The following is a 21,118-nucleotide window of genomic DNA, read 5'->3' as shown; positions in this document are numbered from 1 at the left end:
CTTCGTGGATTATTAACCTGCTCATCACGCTCGGAAGCCCTTGGAAGTGGCAAAATAGCAAACTTTATTTCCTGCACACTCAGACCCGCGCACTGGGAAGAAGACATCTCTCCGCCAGCCCCTCGGTATCTCACGGTGGGAACCTGCCACGCTGACCCCACCAGGACCGGGCATGGGAGCATGCCGGCTCCGCCCCCCCCTCAGCCCAAAGGGCACAGGAGTTCCCGTCTCTCAGGATGGCCCGGCCTCAGCCTCTGTTATGGCAGAGGCCAAACAGCCTTCAGGCACTTTGAGCGTGACCCAAGTTGTCAGGGGCAGCCAGGGTTGGACAAAGTGAGTGTGCTCTGGGGCCGCTGGCGCCATCTCGGCTGAGATCTGCGACTCTCACATGTGGGTGATGCCACGGCCAGTTTCCCTGCCCCATCCCCCACCCTCTGGATCACTCGCCTGGTCATGCATCTCTCCCCCCTATCCCCACTTCCTCCCACTGCTCCTGGTGCCCCCCATGCGCCGTACCTCCCCCCCGTCTCCGCTCAGTTCTGTCCCCTCCTCTCCTTGCATCAGGGCCCAAGACCCAGTGAGACCAAGGGCACGGGGAAGGAGGAGGACATGCAGGACATTCAGAACTTGCTGCCAAGGAGGCACCTGGGCTAGGCCGGAGCTGGAGGCGGCCGCCCTCTCCCTCCTAGCATCCCCGCCTCCTCCTTCATCCTTAGATGCCGCCAGCCTCGCCGAGCAAGCGCTTCTGAGCACCCACACACACGCCTGGAACGGTTCCTCGAACTTCGTTGTGAAAAGGAGAAGCGAGCAGGGACCCCCGAGTCCAGCGGGCTGCAGCCACAAGCCCTGCCGGGACATGGGGGCAGGGGGTGGCCAGTTGTGCCAGGCACTGTGGCGGGAGGGTGGGAGACAGAGGCAGGCCGTGGCAGGCAGACAGACAGACAGAAAGACAGACAGACAGAGGCAAGTACAGACACCCCCCGCGGCCCTGTCCTTGGCTCCGGACAGGGCTGCCCCTGTCCCTCTGGCCCCCAGAACCCTAGAAGGCGAAGCGCCGGTCAGCAGGGTAGCCCACGCGGTCCAGGTTGGGGATGCAGGCAAACTGGATCATGGGAGGGGGGCCGCACATCAGGATCAGGGGGTCTTCTGCCGGCGGCGGCAGGTGAGCGCGGATCATGTCCTCATTTACAAAGCCCTGGCTGTAGTCCCAGCCTGTGGGGGAAGACAGGGAAGGAATTCAGGTACGGGCCTGGGGAAGGAGAGCGGGGAAGGAATATGGAAAAGGACCCGGGGAAGAAGACCGGGGAAGGAGTATGGGAAAGGGACTGGGGAAGAAGAGCAGGAAAGGGACTGGGATGGGAGACCGGGAAAGGAGATAGGGAAAGGGGTCGGGCTGCCCATTTTGCTGCCCCAAGGGACCCTATGATTTATCGGCCGGCCAAGCAGCCCTTACCCTCAGGGGCCTTGTCCAGGGTGAACCACAGTTTGAAGCGGTCCGAATGCTCGTTCCTCACCTCCTCCAGCTCTGCCCGCAAAAGGATGTCATTTTCTGTCTGCAGAAAGTGTGATGTTACGCGAGGTGTCGACCGACACCCACACACACACATATGCATGCCCAAGCTCACTTCAGCCAACTGCGGCCACTGGCAACCGAGCCTGGCCCCTCGACCCAACCTCCCTGGCCGCAGGCCACGGTGCCCTGGCCACCCTGGCCCCATTGTGGCACAGCTTTGGGCAGAATGCAGGGGTCTGCAGCCAGGCAGCGGTGCCCAGGCTGCCAGGCGCACAGCTGCTCCCGAGCTGGGACCCCGGCACCATTCTGGCAGAAAGGTGCGGATGGAAGTCGTGGGGGCCGTGGAGGGTGATCTGCCCTGGAGGGATTAGCCCAGGTCAGCCCCAGACCAACAGACCTCATGCAGTGCTGCCCACCCAAGTTCTTTGACCTCTCTGGTTCTGCAGCAAAGCAGGTTGTGACTGGATTTCCCACCTCATATAGCGACTGCAGGGCTGGGGGTGGCCAGGGCAGAATCAGGAAGCACTTGCGGGAGAACCCAGAACTGCCCCCAGGGGTGGGAGACGGCGGGGGCTAGCCCACGGGTTGGCAATAAACCTCCAAAATGATTTGGGTTTCATTCTGCAGGGGAAGTCGGGGGAGGGGGTGGCCACTTACCTGGTTGGCAAACAGCAAGTGGCACACGGTGGGGTCCCCGGGGTCCTTCATTATTGCACGAATCAGCTGCAGCATTGGGGTGATTCCTGCAAGAGGAATTGACCCCCAGTCCACGGCTGTCTTTGGCTTCAACCCTTGACACCCCACCTCTCTCCCTTCAGGGCCCCAAAGCTCTCACTTCTCCCAGACCCCCTCACACTCTCAACCCACCCCCATGCCCTCGTTCACCACCTCTCCCAAGCCTCCTCCTCTCATAACCATTAGCTCCCCCAACCTCTCACCTCTGCCTGTCATCCTCCTCTTCCCCTCCTCTCCCCGTCCCCAGCATTCCCCTCTTTTCACACTCACCAGTACCCCCTGCAATCATGCCCAAGGACTTTGTGGTTTTGATAACCGGCTCAGATTTCTTGTCTGGACGAATGGCAAACTTGCCTGAGAAAAAGAAACACACAAACACCGTGGCCTAGTGGAGAGAGCACAGGCCTGGGAGTCGGATGCACCTGGGTTCTAATCTCGGTTCCGCCATTTGTCTGCTGGGTGACCCTGGGCAAGTCACTTCAATCTTTGTGCCTCAGTCACCTCATCTGTAAAATCGGGATTAAGACTGTGAGCCCCATGGGGAACAGGGACTGTGTTCAACCCGATTTGCTTGTATCCACCCCAGTGCTTAGTACAGTGCCTGGCACATAATAAGCACTTAAATACCACAAACTGAACAGTGTGAGAGGCCGAGGTGGGGAGCGGCCATGCTTGAACCCCCAGAAACCCATCCCTGGCCTTGCCCTCACCTTCCCTGCCTCCCAGAATCCAGTCAGCATCTCCTCAGTTCTGTTGCTGATTCCACCTATCCTAAAAGATCTCTCCTCCAATTATTGCCCCTTTTCCCTCCTGCCATTCCTCTCCACACTCGAGTGAGTTGTCTGTACCCGGTGCCTCCACTTCCTCTCCTTGAATTTTCTCCTTGACCCCCTCCAATCTGGCTTCCATCCCCGTTGCTCCACGGAAACTGCCCTCTCAAAGGTCAATGATCTCCTTCTTGCTAAATCCAATGGCCTCTACTCCATCCTAATCTTCCTCGACCTCTCAGCTGCCTTCAGCATTATCGACCACCCCTTTCTCCTGGAAACATTATCCAACCGTGGATTTGCTGACACTGTCCTCTTCTGGTTCTCCTCCTAGCTCTCTGGTTGCTCCTTCTCAGTCTCTTTCACTGGCTTCTCTTCTGCTTCCCACCCCCAAACTACGGGAGTCTCCCAAGGCTCAGTTCTGTGTCCCCTTCTATTCTCCCTTGGAAGATTCACCCACTTACACGACTTCAGCTACCATCTTGATGTGGATCATTCCCTATAGACTGTGAGTTCGTTGTGGGCAGGGATTGTCACTCTTTCTTGCTGTATTGTACTTTCCCAAGTGCTTAGTTCAGTGCTCTGCACACAGTAAGTGCTCAATTAATGACTGAATGAATGAACTTCTCCAGCCCTGATCTCTCTCCTTCTCTGCAGTTTTGTATTTCCTCCTGCCTTCAGGACATCTCTCTGACACCTAAACTTAACACGTCCAAAACAGAACTCCTCATCTTCCCACTCGAACCCTGTCCTTCTGACTTCCCCATCACTGTAGAGGGCACCACCATCCTCCGTCTCACAAGTCTGTAACTTCGGCATTAACCTCGATCCATCTTTCTCATTCAACCCATATGTCTGTTCAAACCATCTGTCAGTTCTACCTTCACAACATTGCTAAAATCCACTATTTCTTCTCCAGCCACACTGCTACCATGTTGATCAATAAAATTTATTGAGTGCTTGCTTATTTACTGATCCAAGCACTTATCCTAACCCACCTTGACGACTGCATCAGCCTCCTTGCTGACCTCTTCACCTCCTGTCTCTCCCCACTTCAGTCCACATTTCACTCTGTTTCCCAGATCTTTTCTCCAAAAATAGGTTCAGTCCATGATTCCTTACTCAAGAACCTCCAGTGGTTTTCTATCCACCCCCTCATCCAACGGAAACCCCTTAGCGGCGGCTTTAAAACACTCAATCACCTTGCCCCCTCCTACCTTACCTCACTGATTTCCTTTTACAACCTAACACTCACTTGGTTCCTCTAACACTAACCTAGTCACTGTTCCTCAGTCTCATCTATCTCACTGCCAACCCCTCTCCCATGTCCTGCCTCTGGCTAAGAACCCCTGCCTTCTTCATATCTGACAGATGATCACTCTCCCCACCTTCAAAACTTTATTAAAAGCACATCTCCTCCAAGAGGCTTTCCCCGACTAAGCTCTCATTTCCTCTTCTCCTCCTCCCTTCCGTCTCACCCTTGCAAATGGATTTGTATCCTTTATTAGCTGCAACTTCAGCTCCATAGCACTCATGTCCATATCTGTAATTAATTTTAATGTCCGCTTCCCCCTCTGGACTGCCAACTTGCTGTGGGCAGGGAACGTGTCTACCAACTCTGCTGCAGTGTACTCTCCCAAGAACTTAGTCCAGTGCTCTGCACAGAGTAAGCAGCTCAATAAATACCACTGATTGATTCTACCTTTGCCCTGATAGACCAGCAGTCCGCTCGGGCCCCGGAAGTCGACAGTGTCCCCAAGCTGCAGGCTCTCCAGGTACTGAGACATCTTTCCCCCGGCAGGGTACTTCGGGTGGACATCTTTGAAGTAGATCTGCCGGCCAGACAGACAGACAGAAAGATGGATGGACTCACGTAGGCGTGCCCGTGTGGACTCACAGGCACCCATGCGTACAAGTGCATACACGCAGGGCTGCCGCCCCACGGATGCCTCACCTTGACAACCAGATCCACGAATCCTTTGTCGTCGTCGCTGGAGACGGGGGTGTAGGGGCGGATGACCAGGTTTCCGTCGATGCGAGCAGACAGGTAGATGTGCTGACCTGAGGGACAAGCAGGAGGAGTTCGGGTACAGCTGGCCGCTCCGGCTCCCATCCCAGCCCATGAGGTCCCTCCTGGCTTGGGGGAACCCTGCAGTGGGTTCAGGCCTGTCCGCCAGGTCTCCTGGGGGTTTGGGGGGCGGGACAAGCGGTGGGGGGGGGGAGGGAGGGCCGGGGGTGTCAGCCCGAACCCTTCCTGTCTCTCCCGTCACCACTCCTGCCAGCCCCATTCCTGCTTCTGTGGACAGGAGAAGGATGAGAGAATCTAGATGGCCGACTGCTCCACTCTGGATAGCAGCCAGTGGGAGGGAAGGGAAGACGGGGAGGAAGGAAGGGAGGTATTATTTTTCTTTTTATGGTATTTTGTTAAGTGCTTACTACATGCCAGGTGCCATACTAAGCACTAGGGTAGATACAAAATAATCAGGTTAGATATAGTCCGCGTCCCACATGCAGCTTGCAGCTTTAATCCTTATTTTAGATGAGGTAACTGAGGTGCAGAGAAGTGAAGTAACTTGCCCAAGTTCACACAGCAGAAAGTGGCAGAGGTGGCATTAGAACCCAGGTCCTCTGACTCCCCAGCCCTTGCCTTTTGCATTCGACCTCACTGCTTCTCAATTTCTGTCGGGGACCCTGTCAGAAGCTTGGGCATGGGGGGGGGGGAATGGGAAGGAGGGGGTGGGCAAAGGGCCGGGGCTAGAACTTACCTACAGGGAGACCCAGGACGTGCTCCCGCGATGGAAGGGCAAAACGAAACTTCCTGGTGTCATGGCTGATGTTCTGCCAAAGCCAGAGGTCAGGGTCACCTGGAGCTCCCACGGCACCTTGCTCTTTGGGGCAGAGGGTGCACCCAACATCCCCCTCCCCCTCCCCCGGATGGAAATTGCTCTGGTCCAGGGATCACTGGTGAGGCTGGGCTGGCCTATGGGTGCTCGTGGTCTGGGGACACCTAATCCTGGCCCCAGAGTCACTGGGGAACGGGCCGTGCCATCTCTGGCCACGCTGGCCAAACCTCAATCGCTCTTTCGCTGGGTGGGCCGAGGCGGAGAGGAGGGGAGGGAATCCGAACCCAGAGCTGCCCCACCCTGAGCAGGGAAAGCCCGGGCTTCCCGCCCCAGTCCCAGCTGCGGCTCAGACCCTGGGGCTATTTCAGGCAAGGCCTGGCTGTTCCCAAGCGACAACCCCAGGCCTCACAGGGGCCAAAGCCTGGGCCTGGCTTTCCTGGTTGTGGAGGAGTGGGCGGGGCCCGCTGTTTAGAGGGGCTCGGCCCAGTCACAGCTCTCATCAAGATGGGATGGCCCAGCTGCTGCCACTGCTGTTTCCTGAGAGCCAGACTAGGTGGAAGAGGCGGTTTCACCCCAGTGCCCATACTGGAGCTGCCCTCTGACTCTGTTCCTGGTTCTGGAATGGCAGTGGCCCTATAAGGTCTTCTGGGCCACCCCCTGGACTCCAGGCTGGCCCAGCCCAAGTGGAGGGTTGACTCTCCACAGTGGATCCCATGGCTCTCTGGCTCTAGGGTCAAACAGACCCGCTCAGAGAGGTCAGCTGGCATAGCCCAGTGAAGAGAGCCCGGGGCTGGGAGCCAAGAGACCTAGATTCTCTCTCAAGTTCTGCCCGGGCCTCGGCGAAGTCACCTAGTCTTTCTGAATCTCGGTTCTCAACTGGGTTCAGTGAGGAGAAGTTCTCTACTCTTTGACTGTGAGTGGCTGATTTATCTTCTGTCTCTCCCAGTGCTTCAGCTGCTTCGCTAAAAAGATCCCCAATATCATTACGATGACGATGATGATGAGAGGACAGGCTCAGCCTGCTGCCGCCAACTGGGTAGCACAGAAAGGAGCTTTTGCCTCGGAGCCCTGGGATCTGGACTTTGGAAGGGCCCAGAGCTATGGAGAAAATAGACAGAGACACAGACAAACAGCCTCTTGGCCTGCCCCATCCAACCCAAAGGACCATGGCTCTCAGCCCGAAACTACGGGTGGGAGAAGGGTGGGCCGAGGCTTCCCCAGGTGGGTGTGGAGGCCTAAGCGGCTTCCTGTTTGTGAGAGTTGTTTAATAAGGCTTCCGCCAGGGAGGACACTGCCCAGCCCCGGTAACATTAGCCCAGGGAATCAGCCCGGGCAGACAGCGGGGGCTCCTCTAAGTGCTCCTCGAGACTTGTGAAGGCAGAATGGGGCTGCTTCCCTGATGGCAGTGACTGAGGGGCAGAGACGCTTCCCTGGACACGATGCATAAACATGGGGACAGGGGACAGTCAAACCGCCCGGACTGAGGGGACCGTCGCACCCCAATAAGAAGCGGGCTTCAGGGTGGCCATCACAGGCCCTGGCCTCCACACTGCAGGGTGGTCCAGCCGTTTGGACTCCCCAAACCATACTCCTTGTAGTTTCAGAAGAGTGGCAAAAGCCGGCAGTCAGACCGAGTGGGCCAGAGCAGATCTGCTACCCAAGCTGCCCCACAGCCACCCACAGAAGTGAGGGCATTGCCCATCCCAGGCCCCACCGGGCCTGTGGTCTCTGTCCGGGGCCCCCCTGCTCTCTGGTCCTGCTTCCAGCAGGAAGCTGGCATCAGGAAGGAGGCCAAAGGCAGGGGAGAAAACAGCTGCTTCCCACGGAAGGAAACATCCCTCCCCCTTAGGGAGAGGAAGAACTCAGCCCAACTTGATCCAGAGCCCAGCTGGCCTCCCAGTCAGCCAGTCAACCCTCCCACTCCACAGAGTGGGCTTCTGGGAAATTTACAAGAAAAAGCCCACGACTCCAGCCATCCTGGGATAGCCTTACCCACCCGTCCTCACTAGAGGACCCCACCGGACCCCAGTCACCCCCTCTCAGGGCCACCCACCCCCGTCCGCTGCGCCCAGTCAGCCACCTGCACTTACCTCCTTGTCGATCAGCCGTAGGGGGTACTTCACGTCTGGGTTCTCCAATGTGATGGCGGGCGCCGGGGACCGGAACAGCCTCATGATCAGGTTGTAGAGGACCCAGACGGGATACACCACTATGCTGCCCAGCTGCCAAGGGGAAGAAAAGCCAATGCCACTGTCAGAGTTGTCACTCGGGACAAGAGAGATGGGGGCCAGGGCGAGAGGGAGAAAAACTTTGACAACGCAGAGATGCACACAGACACACTCCAGGCACATCCTCTCAACCCCCCGCCCCCAACCCGGCCCCATACCCAGCAACCCCCTGGCCCCTCACCCATTTCATTTCCATCCTCTGCCCTTGGGGAAGATTGTATATTCCATTATTCTCTGGCTCCCTCAACCTGACCCAATAGTGTCCCTCTCTGCTGTGTCCCTCCCTTCCCTTCTGGGTGTAAAGGCTCTGTCTGACCGAGTCCCTCACTACAGCTTGTCAATTCCCAGGCAAGGACCGGGTCTCTTGCTTCCGCTGAACTTTCCCAAACACCGACAATGATGTTGCCTCCTGACGTCACCTCCTGCCGGGCAAGGTGGAGGTGCTTCCATGCTGCGGCGTTAGGTCGGAGACCCTGCACGGAGGAGTGGGGTCTCGTGCTGGTGGCCTGAGCGGCATCGACTGCATGGTCTCATCCCCCCTGCCTGGAGCGTTCCTGCTGGGGTGCAGTGAGCGAGGAGGCGGGCGGGAAGACAGCCCTTGGCAAAATGCAGGTGCACTCTTTGTCCTCGTTAGCCGCTCCATCGCCTTGCCCCCTCCTACCTCACCTCCCTAATTTCCTACTCCAATTCAGTCTGCACACTTTGCTCCTCTAATGCCTACCTACACATTGTCCCCCAATCTCATCTATCTCACCACCGACCCCTCGTCCACATCCTGCCTCTGTCCTGGAACTCCCTGTCCCTTCCTATTACAACAGACTACCATTCTCTGAACCTTCGAGAGGCCTTCTCCAATTTAGCCCTCTTTTCCCCTACACCTTTCCCTCCTGCATCAACTAGGCGCTTGGATCTGTACTCTTGGAGCACAGGATATTCACCCCACTCTCAGCCCCATGGCACTTATGTACACATCTGTAATTTAATGTCTGCTTCCCCCTCTAGACTGTAAGCTCTCTGTGGGCAGGGGACAAGTCTGTCAAATCTGTTGTACTGTACTCTTCCGCATGCTTACTACAAACCCCTCTAGACTGTAAGCTCACGGAGGACAGGGAATGTATCTACAAACTGTTATACTGTACTCTCCCAGGTGCTTAGTACAGTGTTCTGCACACAGTAAGTACTCAATAAATACAAGAAGCAGCGTGGTTCAGTGTAAAGAGCCCAGGCTTGGGAGTCAGAGGTCGTGGGTTTGAATCCTGGCTCTGCCATTTGTCAGCTGTGTGACTGTGGGCAAGTCACTTCACTTCTCTGGGCCTCAGTTACCTCATCTGTAAAATGGGGATGAAGACTGTGAGCCTCAGATGGGACAACCCGATTACCCTGTATCTACCCCAGCGCTTAGAACAGTGCTCTGCACATAGTAAGCGCTTAACAAATACCAACATTATTATTATTATTATTCTTGATTGCTCTGCACAGAGGAAGTGATAAATGACTGACGATTGACAGCCAGATCCAGGAAGAACCAGAGTTAGTTAAGAGTCCAGGTCTCCTGATGCCCAGAGCTGCCCTCTGTCCATAGACCCACAGGAGGGCTCTGCTCCCAATTGTGGCTCGTGAAATACTGTTGATTGAGTGACTGATTGATGATGATTTGCTCAGAGGATTGTACAATGGGGAAAGTTTCTCAAGCCTTGGAGTGGCCCAGTCTCCAGCCCGGCGCTAGCCACGGCAGGCACGGCCTGCCACCTGTTGGTGGGGCCTGCTCCTCCCGGTCAATTCACAGATATGTCAGTCCTGAAACCTCACTGGGGCAGAACCCAAGGCCTGCGGCCGGTGGCTGGCCCCAGGCTCGCAGGAGCCACGGTCAGAGCCACGGCCGGCTCGGCGAGGTCATGGCCCTACGGGCCTGGATACAGACCTCGGCCAAGGGGCCATGGGAGGACTTGGACTCTGGAGCCACGGACACCATGCGACCAGGCCAGAAGGCATCAAACGATAACACCAATAACAATAATAATAATCATTATGGTATTTGATAAGCATTTACTAGGTGCCAAGCACTGTTTTAAGCCCAGGGGTAGATACAAATGAATCAGGTTGGACACAGTCCCTATCCTACATGGGGCTCACATTCTTATCCCCATTTTACAGATGAGGGAACTGAGGCACAGAGAAGTGAAGTGACTAGCCCAAGGTCACAGAGCTGATATGTGGTGGAGCCAGGATTAGAACCCAGGGATAGCCGCAACCTGAAAAGCGGCAAGTGGCAATTTGCCCCTGGGAAGAGTCACCAGAGGTAGCTTATTGATGATGGAGGTGAAATGACTTGCCCAAGTTCACATAGCAGATCAGGGGTAGGCAGCTTTCTGAGGGATGTTAGCAGCTGATCTGGACGCGGCTCCCACCTGCCAAGTCCAGGGCTGGTTCTCTTCCATGTAAAAACACTCCCACCGCAAGGACGGAAGGAGCCAGCGTCCAGTTTCTGGCCAAGAAGCTCTGTAGCATCTGAGCCTGTTCCTTTCTTCCGATTCAGTCCCCTCGCTCATGCTGTTCCCCTGCCTGAAACTCCTGCAAACCTCCCTCAATCAGTCAATGGTATCTGAGTGCTTACAGTGTGCAGAGCACCATACTAAGCGCTTGGGAGAGTTAGCAGGGAATGTATCTGTTTATTGCTATATTATACTCTCCCAAGCGCTTAGAAAAGTGCTCCGCATACAGTAAACGCTCAATAAATACGACTGAATGAATGAAGGAGAGTTCTAGACGTGATCCCTACCCTCAAGGAGCTCACGATCTACTCCAGTAAGCCTTTCCTCAATGGATTCCCAGCACCTGCTTCAGACGAGCCCATCAGCTCTACTCCTCTAGGCACCGTACCCTACTGATCTTTACTGGTCTTTCTGCTGCCTCATTGTTTTTGTTTCACCTTTCCTAATGTTTCTGTCACTAATCCCCTTTCGACCTGTCTATTATTAGGTTGTGCGCCTCGAGGGCCGAGGCCCTATATCTCCCTCCTGTGTATTCTTTCCCAGCGCTCGGTACAGTGCTCCACACCCAATTAGCACTTAATAAGTACTTCCACTACTAGTCTTGGTATCAACTCTCAAGTTCAGCACCTACGGCACGCATGTTCTTTCAAATATTTATCTTAACTACTCTCTTTGTAGAAAAGTTGATGAGGCTTGACTCCCCTGGTTGAGTGGAAGCTCCTTGTCAGCAGGGAATGTGCCACTTCTCTGCTTTCTGCTTCCCAAGCCCTTAGTGCGGTGGCCAGCACAACGTGGTGCCATAGCTACCTCTGTGTGGGATCACCGGCCATCCCAGAGCGTGGGCTCCCTCCCAGCCGTGGGCAACCCCCAGGGAGAGCAGGCCCAAGTGTCACATGCCCCATCAGAAACTAGCTGGGCTCAGGGCCGCCGGTGGGAACTTGGTTGCAGGGTCTTGGTTGGCTGAGTTCGGAGGCCTGAGGGTATGAGACTGTGTGGCCTTGGACGGGGAGACCCGGACATCTCGGCTACTCAGCCCCACGTGCCTACTCAGACCCACGTACCACTCAGCCCCACGTGCCCATGCCCACCCCTACCCCCATAGGGGATGGAGCTGCTGCTAATATCTCCAGGGGTTTTAATGCAGCGGTTTTGGACAGCGCATCAAGGTTCTGGCTCAGCGAGTGACCAAATGGGTGACCCCGCTCAGTCACCGGGTTTAGCTCGAGGTTGCTGCAGCCACACGCCGAGCTCCCTTCCCGGTCTTGTCACCTCCTCCACCGGGCCTCCTCTCCAGGGGCGGGGGGGGCAGGGGGTGGGGCAGAGAGGATGGATGTGGGAGGCTGCCACAAGGCAGGGAGCGAGAAAACGCAGGCCCCAAGCACAGTCGGTTTCTCCTACCGGCCCCCAGGGCCTGAATGATTGGTCCGGACCCCAGGAGAAGGTGAGAGGACACTGCCCCCACACACTCCCCAGAGCCACCCAAGTCCTGTCTGGTTCCTCAAGGGCCCAGGGCCGGGTCTTCCCAAACCACTACTTATATGTCCTAAAGTCTGATGAGGGAGGGGTTGGGGGCCGGCCCCTCTCTCCCTCAACCTCCCGAGGTCCCAAACTGAACACAAGACCTTCCGGCGGTCTGTCCGTCCCATAGCTATAGGGACTGTGCCTTCTCTTGGCTGGAGGGGGGTGGGGGGAAGAGTGGAGAAACGGGAGATGGGGGGATGGTCGCACTGGTCACTGCTCTCAGGGGCAGATCAGTCTCCGGCCATTCCACAGCGAAATGGATGGTCGTGGGGCTGGAGCATGGTGACGTCCGGCAGGGCCGATTCTGTGTCCGGCTCCAGTGAGGGATGAGGTGGGTCCTTCACCTATCATGCAGGAGCCTAAGCCTTGGGGGGCCCTCTTCTCCCCACCCACTGTACAGTTGAGTGGGGAAAGGGGTAACAAACACCAGTAAGAAAGCCCCCATCGAGTGCAGCCACTCTGGCCCAGAATGTCAAGCTGGGGTCTTCGTTCTGCCCCTCTCCAGACAGAGCCTTGGGTGGCCTGTCCCTCTCTGCCACCTCCCCCCTCATTGTCAGTCAGTCAATCGTATTTATTGAGAGCTTATTATGCAGAGTACTGTACTAAGTGCTTGGGCGAGTACAATCAACAATAAACAGACACATTCCCATATCATCCTGCAAGAAGTGTGCCCCCATCCCAACCCCACAGGCTCGCCTGGTACCCCTTGCAGTCCTATTTGGTCATGCACGATTCTATGGTCTCTCAGTGGACCTTGGATTTTTTCCAGAACACAAGTCACAGTGACTTCTTCGTTTCATCCTCACAACATCCCAGGGAGGAAGCGAGGGCAAGGATAATCCTCCCTATTTTACAGCTGAGGAAACTGAAGCCCAGAAAAGTTGAGTGGCTTGCCCGAGGTCACCCAGCAGACCAGTGGCAGGGCTGGGACTCGAATCTGGGGCTCCTGACTTTCATTCATTCAATCATATTTATTGACCGCTTACTACGCGCAGAGCACTGTACTAAGCACTTGGAATGTACAATTCGGCAACAGATAGAGACAATCTCTGCCCAACAACGGACTCACAGTCTAAACGGGGGAGACAGACAACAAAACAAAACAAGAAGTCTGGCGTCAATATCATCAAGATAAATAGAATCACAGATATATACACATCATAAAATAAATAGAGTAATAAATAATATATACAAATATGCACAAGTGCTGAGGGGAAGTGAAGGGGGAATGGGGAGGGGAGGTGGAGCAGAGGGAAAGGGAGGGCTCAGTCTGGGAAGGTCTCCTGGAGGAGGGGAGCTCTCAGACTTCCCAACCCAGGTTCTGTTCCGTGGACTCGATTGCCCCAGGGGATCCGTAGCCCATCTGAGCGGGGAGAGGATGATTGCCTCCCTTTTCTCCCTCTCCTCCATAAAGAAAAACAAAAGTAAGGGGCCGGATCCCCAGCGCTCCGCAGTCAGCCCCACGCCGCCCCCAGACAAGTCGCCCCCCACCAGCTCTCCCCCCAGGCAGGGGAGCCAGGGCCAGGCCACCAGGCACCACCGAACACCGAACACCCCACGCTTCAAGGGTAGGTGGGTGGGCCACTGGGAAGCAGGCCACAGGCTGGAGGGACAGGATGAAAATCCACCCCCGCCCTCCTCTCCCCCCTTCCAAGCCCCAGCAGGGGTGAAAAGTCTGCATAAGCAGCGATGGGTCCAGGGAGGAGAAGGAGGAAAGAGAGAAGCAGGGCACAGCCAGGCGACGGAGGGAGGGAGAAAGGGGGCAGAAGGAGGGAAAAGGGGACACAGGGAGGGAGAAGATGGGCAAAAGGGGGGAAAGGGGACACAGAGAGGGAGGGAGAAAGTGTGCAGAAGGAGGGGAAAGGGGACACAGGGAGGGAGGGAGAAGGGAGGCAAAGCTCGGGGAGGGAGGGAGAAGGGGGGCAGAGAGAGGGGAGGGAGGGAGAGAGAAGGGGGCAGAGGGAGGGAGAAGGGGGGCAGAGGGAGAGGAGGGAGGGAGAAGGGGGCAGAGCCCTGGCGGGGAGGAAGAAGGGGGCAGAGCCAGGTGAGCAGGCGTGGAGAGGAGAGGAGACAGAACGGATGGGCACGGACTAGGGTAGAGCCGTTACCTGCCCTCTGCCCTCCTCCGCCGGTGCCTCGTCAGGCTCCTGGTCGGCAGTGGAGCGCCAGCGCGGCCGGGACGGAAATGGGGGCGGGGAAGGAACTGGGGTGTGGGGGCTTCAGGGGCGCAGGCCGGATGGGAGGGGACATCCCGTGCCTCCCCCTCCTCCACGGGGGCAGCGGGCGAGAGACCCCGGGGCCCGGGGCCTGGGGGAGAGGGAGGGGGTGGGGGTGGATGCGGCCGGACGGACCTCTCCCCATCCCCAGGACCCGGACTCACCCCGGCCTGAGCCCGGAGTCTCAGCTGCCGGCCTCTGCGGGCTGCACAGAGCGGGCAGCACAGCACGGTGCGGGCAGAGGCCGCCTCCCGCCGAGGCCGCGGCGGGGTTCGGGGTTCAGGGTCCGGGGTCCCGCCCGTCCCCGCCCCGTCCCCTGGGGCCCGATACCGACGGCTGGGCCCGGGGCGGCCGCAGATAAAGTGGCGCAGGGTGGGGCCCTCATTCATTCATTCCTTCATTCAATCGCATTTATTGAGCGCTTACTGTTCACTCTACTAAGCGCCTCAAAAGCACAATATGGCAACAGACAATCCCTGCCGACAACGAGCTCGCGATCTAGAGGGGAGAGACAGACATCGATACAAGTCAATAGGCATCTACAGTAGCAGCGTGGCTCAGTGGAAAGAGCACGGGCTTTGGAGTCAGAGGTCATGGGTTCGAATCCCGGCTCGGCCACTTGTCAGCTGTGTGACTTTGGGCAAGTCACTTAACTTTTCGGTGCCTCAGTTACCTCATCTGTAAAATGGGGATTAAGACTGTGCGCCCCACGTGGGACAACCTGATTCCCCTGTGTCTACCCCAGCGCTTAGAACAGTGCTCGGCCCATAGTAAGCGCTTAACAAGTACCGTCATTATTATTACATGCAAAAATGTAACAAATTAATTAACAAATTAATTATAGAAATAGAATTATAGACTACACACATTTTATTCTATAAAATAAATAGAATAAGTATATGTTGGGAGTCAAACGGACCTGGGTTCTTATCCCGGCTCCGCCACTTGTCTGTTGTGTGACCTTGGGCAAGTCCCTTAACTTTCCTGTGCCTCGGTTCCCTCATCTGTCAAATGGGGTTTAAGATTGTGAGCCCCATGTGGCACCGGGACTGTGTCCAACCTGAGTTGCCTGTATCTACTCCAGAGCTTGGAACGGTGCCTGGCATATAGTACGCGCTTAACAAGTACCGTCATTATTATTATTACATGCAAAAAAGCTGTGGGACGTGGCCCAGGCCCCGCCTCCCAGTCCCGGCCCCGGGGGCCCGCACAGCTCCGCACGGGACAGGCACGGCCCGCGCCGGCTGCGACTCCCGGACCCGCCCATCAGGCCCGGCCCCTTTCTCCGTGTCAAACAAAAACTCCTCGCCCTTGGCTTCAAAGCCGTCCAACCTCTTTCCCCCTCCTACCTCACACCTCGCTTCTCTCCTTTTCCAACCCAGCCCGCACACTTTGCTCCTCTGCTGCCGCTGACCTTCTCACTGGGCCTCCTTCTTGCCTGCCTCGCCACTGACCCCTGGCCCACCTTCCTCAAATAATAATAATAATAATGGTATTTGTTAAACGCTTACTATGCTCCAAGCAAGGTGGCTTAGTGGAAAGAGCACGGGTTTGGGAGTCAGAGGTCATGGGTTCTAATCCCGGCTCTGCCACATATCAGCTGTGTGACTTTGGGCAAGTCATTTAACTTCTCTGTGCCTCAGTTACCTCATCTGTAAAACGGGAATGAAGACTGTGAGCAGCAGGTGGGACAACCTGATTACCCCTTTATCTACCGTAGTGCTTAGAACAGTGCTTGGCACATAGTAAATGCTTAACAAATAACATATAAAAAAAGCGCTGGGGTAGATACAAGGTAATCCGGATGGCCATCATGGGTCTCACAGGTTTCATCCCCATTTTACAGATGAGGTAACTGAGGCACAGAGAGGTTAAGTGACTTGCCCAAAGTCACACAGCTGACAAGTGGCAGAAGTGGAATGAGAACCCATGACCTGACTCCCAAGCCCGTGGTCTTTCCACTAAGCCAGGCTGCTTCCCACACTTTCCCCCTCTTTTCAAAGCCTTACTGAAGGCACATCTCCTCCAAGAGGCCTTCCCAGACTAAGCCCCACTTCTCCTCATCTCTCACTCCCTTCTGCGTCACCCTGACTTGCTCCCTTCCCTCTTCCCCCCTCTTCTAGCTCCACAGCACTTACGTACATATCTGTCATTTTATTTATTTATATCGATGTCTGTTTACTTGTAGTGATGTCAGATCTCCCCCTCCCCTAAACTGTGAGCTCGTTGTGGGCCGGGATCGTCTCTCTTTATTTCTGTATTGTACTTTTCCAAGAGCTTAGTACAGTGCTCTGCATATAGTAAGCGCTCGATAAATATGATTGAATGAATGCCGGGGGGAAGGGGAGTGAAGGGGGAGCCCGGGCCTCGCAGTCTTGCCTTTCATCCCATTTCATTCAATAGTACTTATTGAGCGTTTACTATGTGCAGAGCACTGTACTAAGCGTTTGGAATGTACAAATCGGTAACAGATAGAGACAGTCCCTGCCCTTTGACGGGTTTACAGTCTAATCGGGGAAGACAGACAAAAACAACAGCAATAAATAGAATCAAGGGGATGAACATCTCATTAAAACAATAGCAAATAAACAGAATCAAGGTGATGTACATCTCATTAACAAAATAAATAGGATAATGAAAATACATACAGTTGAGCAGACGAGTACAGTGCTGAGGGGAGGGGAAGGGAGAGGGGAAGGAGCAGAGGGAAAGGGGGGAAAAGCGGGCTTAGCTGAGGGGAGGTGAAGGGGGGTAGAGGGGGAGCAGAGGGAAAAGGGGAAGCTCGGTCTGGGTAGGCCTCTTGGAGGAGGTGAGCTCTAAGTGGGTTTTGAAGAGGGGAAGAGAACGAGTTTGGCGGAGGTGAGGAGGGAGGGCATTCCGGGACCGCGGGAGGACGTGGCCCGGGGGTCGACGGAGGGATAGGCGAGAACAGGGGACGGTGAGGAGGTGGGCAGCAGGGGAGCGGAGCGTGCGGGGTGGGCACTAGAAAGAGAAGGGAAGAGAGGTAGGAAGGGGCAAGGTGATGGCGAGCCTTGAAACCTAGAGTGAGAGCGACCCCGCCCCCAGCTCCCAACGGGAGCGGTTTCCTGCCGGGACCACAGGAGCCAAGACCTCAGGAATGGAGGCCAAGGGAGCTTCTGGGAGCGGTCTGTCTGTCCGTCTGTCGGTCCCACGCGGGGACCTCGGCCGTGGGTGTTCTCCCTCTGGGGGTTGGAGGGGTGGCTGTGTGTGTGCGTGCATGAGTGTATGTGTTTGCAAGTCTGTGTCTGGAGAGGCGGGGGGGCAGGGGGAGAGATGGTTAAAGTCAGCTGTCCAGAGTGGCAGGAAAACAATGTTTGTGCTTCCCTCCGATAGCCAGCGGGTGAGTCACAGACCTCTCCCTGCAGCGGCCCTTCCTACCGAACCCGGGGTGGGGGTGGGGTGGAATGGGGGTGGGGGGCGTCCTTAAAGACCGTCTGCCGCCCTCGCTCCGGCCCTGCCGACTCCCGTTCGCGGAACGATCCGAAACTGAATTTACCGTCCCACCCAAACCCTGTCCACTCCGTCATTTTCCCCATCACTGTAGACGGCACCACCATCCTTCTTGTCTCACAAGCCCGAAACCCTGGCGTTAGACTTGACTCCTCTCTCTCATTCAAGCCATCACTACATCACCTTCACAACATCGCTAAAACCAGCTCTCTCCTCGCTATCCAAACGGCTGTTAGGTTAATCCAATCAATTATCCGCCTTGAGTACTGGAACAGCCTTCTTGCTGATCTCCCTGCCTCCTGTCTCTCCCCACTCTAGTCCATATTTCACTCTGCTGCCCGGATCATTTTCCTCCAAAAACGTTCAGACCTTGTTTCTCCATGCCTCAAGAAACTCCAGTGGTTGCCCATCCACAACTCAGCCCACATTCTTCGCTCCTCTAATGCCAACCTTTTCCCTCTGTTCCTCCTCCCCTTCTCCCCTCTCCCGCCCTCTGCTCTTCCCCCTTCCCCTCAGCACTGTGCATATTTGTATATATTATTTAATACCCTATTCATTTTGTTAATGAGGTGTATATCCCCCTGATTCTATTTATTTTGATGATACTGTTTTGTTTTGTTCTGTTTTGCTTTGCTGTCTCCCCTGTTTAGACTGTGAGTCCGTTATTGGGCAGGGACTGTCCATGTTACCGAACTGTACATTCCAAGTGCTCAGTACAGTAATCTGCACATAGTAAACGCTCAATAAATACTATTGAATGAATGAATGAACCTCCTCGCTGTGCCTCGATCTTGTCTATCCCGCTGACGACGACTCGCCCACATCCTAACTCCGGACTGGAAAGCCCTCCCTCCTAATATCTGACAGACACTTACTCTCCCCCCGATCTTCCCCTGCCCTTCAAAGCCTTACTGAAGGCACATCTCCTCCAAGAAGCCTTCCCTAAGCCCTCCTTTCCTCTTCTCCCACTCCCTTCTGTGTCGCCCTGACTCGCTCCCTTTATTCAACCCCTCTGCCAGCCCCACAGCACTGAGGTCCATATCGGTAATTTATTTATTTATTTATTTATTTATATTAATCTGTCTTCCCCTCTAGACTGTAAACTCTTTGTGGGCAGGGAATGTGTCTGTTTATTGTTATATTTATTCATTCACTCAATCGCATTTATTAAGCACTTACTGTGTGCAAAGCACTGTACTAAATGCTTGGGAAGGTACATCACAACAATAACGAGTGACAATTCCTGCCCACAACGAGCTCATTCATTCATTCATTCACTCAATAGTATTGAGCGCTTACTATGTGCAGAGCACTGTACTAAGCGCTTGGAATGTACAATTCGGCAACAGATGGAGGCAATCCCTGCCCAATGACAGGCTCACAGTCTAACCGCGGGAGATAGACAGCAAGGCAAAACAGAACAAAACAAAAACAAGACAACATTATCAAGATAAAATGAGGGTACTTGTTAAGCGCTTACTATGTGCAGAGCACTGTTCTCAGCGCTGGGGCAGATATACAGGGTAATCGGGTTGTCCCGCATGAGGCTCCCAGTCTTAATCCTCGTTTTACAGATGAGATAACTGAGAGGCACAGAGAAGTTAAGTGACTTGCCCACAGTCACACGGCCGACAAATGGCAGAGCCGGGAGGCGAACTCTGCACACAGTAAGTGCTCAATAAATAGGACTGACTGCCTGTGTGGCCTCAGGCTTGGCCCGGCGCGCTCCCGGCCCCGCGGGCCCCCTCGGGCACAGCCCCGCCGAGCCCAGCTCCCACGAGGGGGCGCTCTGCCCCACCGAGCCCACGCTCCACGAGGGGGCGCTCTGCCCCACCGAGCCCACGCTCCACGAGGGGGCGCTCTGCCCCACCGAGCCCAGGCCCCGGGCGGGGCCGCTCTGCCCCGCCGAGCCCAGGCGGGGGCGCTCCGCCCACCGCCCCCACACCAGGTCTCACGCAGGGGCGGCTCTGCTCCGCCGAGACCAGGCCCCACGCGGGAGCGTCCTGTCCCTCCCCCCTGCCCGCCCGCGCGGAATCCGGGCTCCACGAGGGGCATTTATTTTGTTAATGTGCTGTACATCACCCTGATTCTATGTATTTGCTATTGTTTTAATGAGATGTTTTTCCCCTTGATTCTATTTATTGCCCTTGTTCTTGTCTGTCTCCCCCGATTAGACTGTAAGCCCGTCAGAGGGCAGGGACTGTCTCTATCTGTTACCGATTTGTCCATTCCAAGCGCTTAGTACAGTGCTCTGCACATAGTAAGCGCTCAATAAACACTATTGAATGAATGAATGAATGAATTCCGCCACGCCCACCCGGCCGCGGGCAGCAGCGAGCAGAGCCCTCCGAGCCAGGCCTCTGCCCCGGGCCCCCGCCCCCGGGCACTATTAATCAAATCTGTCGATTGCATTTGAGCGCCTTCTGTGTGCACAGCCCCGTACTAGGCGCTTGGGAGAGCCCAATCCAACAGAGTCGGTAGACACGTCCCCTGCCCACAAAGACCTGAAGCAAAACCCAGGCTCCGCTGTGCCCCGCCCCGCCCCGGGCCCCGCGCATGGCACAGCAGAAGCCCTGGGGTGGGCGATGGGCTGGAGGGCGGGAGAAAGCAAAGGAGGGAGCGGGTCGCAGGCCGGGAAGGGCTGGGTTCTAAACCTGCTGCTGCTGAGGCTGCCGCCTTTTCTCCCCCGCTCTCCCGGCCCAGCCTCCCCGTCCCGGGCCCCAGCTCACCGTGCTCAGTTGGGCCCCCATCTCTGCAGTCTCGGTCCCGGGTGGGTGGGTCGGCGGGTGGATGGGCGAGCGGCGGCAGCTCCAACGTCGCCAGTTCCCGGTCCCGCCCCGGTTCCGCTCCCGCCCCCGCCTCACGTGTCCGCCTCCCCATTCCCCTTCGCCGCCGTCGGTCACCGGCTCCGCGGGGAAACCACGCCCCTCCGCCCCGCAGCCCCCGCAGCCCCCGCAGCCCCCGCAGCCCCGAGACCCCCGCCGGAGCCCGGTTCGCGGCGGGAGGGGGTCTGCCCGGGCCGGACTTCTTGCTTACGCCTGAGGCTGCCCATCTAGAGAAGCAGTGTGGTTCAGTGGGAAGAGCCGGGGCTTGGGAGTCAGAAGGTCGTGGGTTCTAATTCCGTCTCCGCCGCTTGTCCACTGTGTCACTTAGGACAAGTCACTTCACTGGGCCTCAGTGACCTCATCTGGAAAATGGGGATGAAGACTGTGAGCTCCACTTGGGACGACGTGATAACCCTGTATCTATCCCAACGCTTAGAACTGTGCTTGGCACATAGTAAGCGCTTAACAAATACTATTATTATTATTATTATTATCTCTGCGCTCCTC

The 21,118-nt window shown here is 56.2% G+C and overlaps 1 protein-coding gene across 1 annotated transcript; it reads right to left on the bottom strand.

The window, feature by feature from the left end:
* Nucleotides 1-40: 40 nt before the first annotated feature.
* Nucleotides 41-20,629, bottom strand: LOC100086896 (NADH-cytochrome b5 reductase 3). The gene is made up of 9 exons (XM_029079397.2): nucleotides 20,516-20,629; nucleotides 7,949-8,080; nucleotides 5,781-5,853; nucleotides 4,970-5,076; nucleotides 4,718-4,847; nucleotides 2,519-2,602; nucleotides 2,171-2,256; nucleotides 1,454-1,553; nucleotides 41-1,212 (listed from the first exon to the last, which is right to left on the bottom strand). Exons 1-9 carry the CDS (start codon nucleotides 20,534-20,536, stop codon nucleotides 1,040-1,042), a joined length of 906 nt encoding a protein of 301 aa, XP_028935230.1. The 5' UTR covers nucleotides 20,537-20,629; the 3' UTR covers nucleotides 41-1,039.
* Nucleotides 20,630-21,118: the final 489 nt, after the last annotated feature.

This window comes from Ornithorhynchus anatinus, chromosome 14 (assembly GCF_004115215.2).
Source record: "Ornithorhynchus anatinus isolate Pmale09 chromosome 14, mOrnAna1.pri.v4, whole genome shotgun sequence".
Lineage (NCBI taxonomy): Eukaryota > Metazoa > Chordata > Mammalia > Monotremata > Ornithorhynchidae > Ornithorhynchus > Ornithorhynchus anatinus.
The sequence above is the reverse complement of the archived record's forward strand: the minus strand, read 5'-3'. Positions and strand labels throughout refer to the sequence as shown.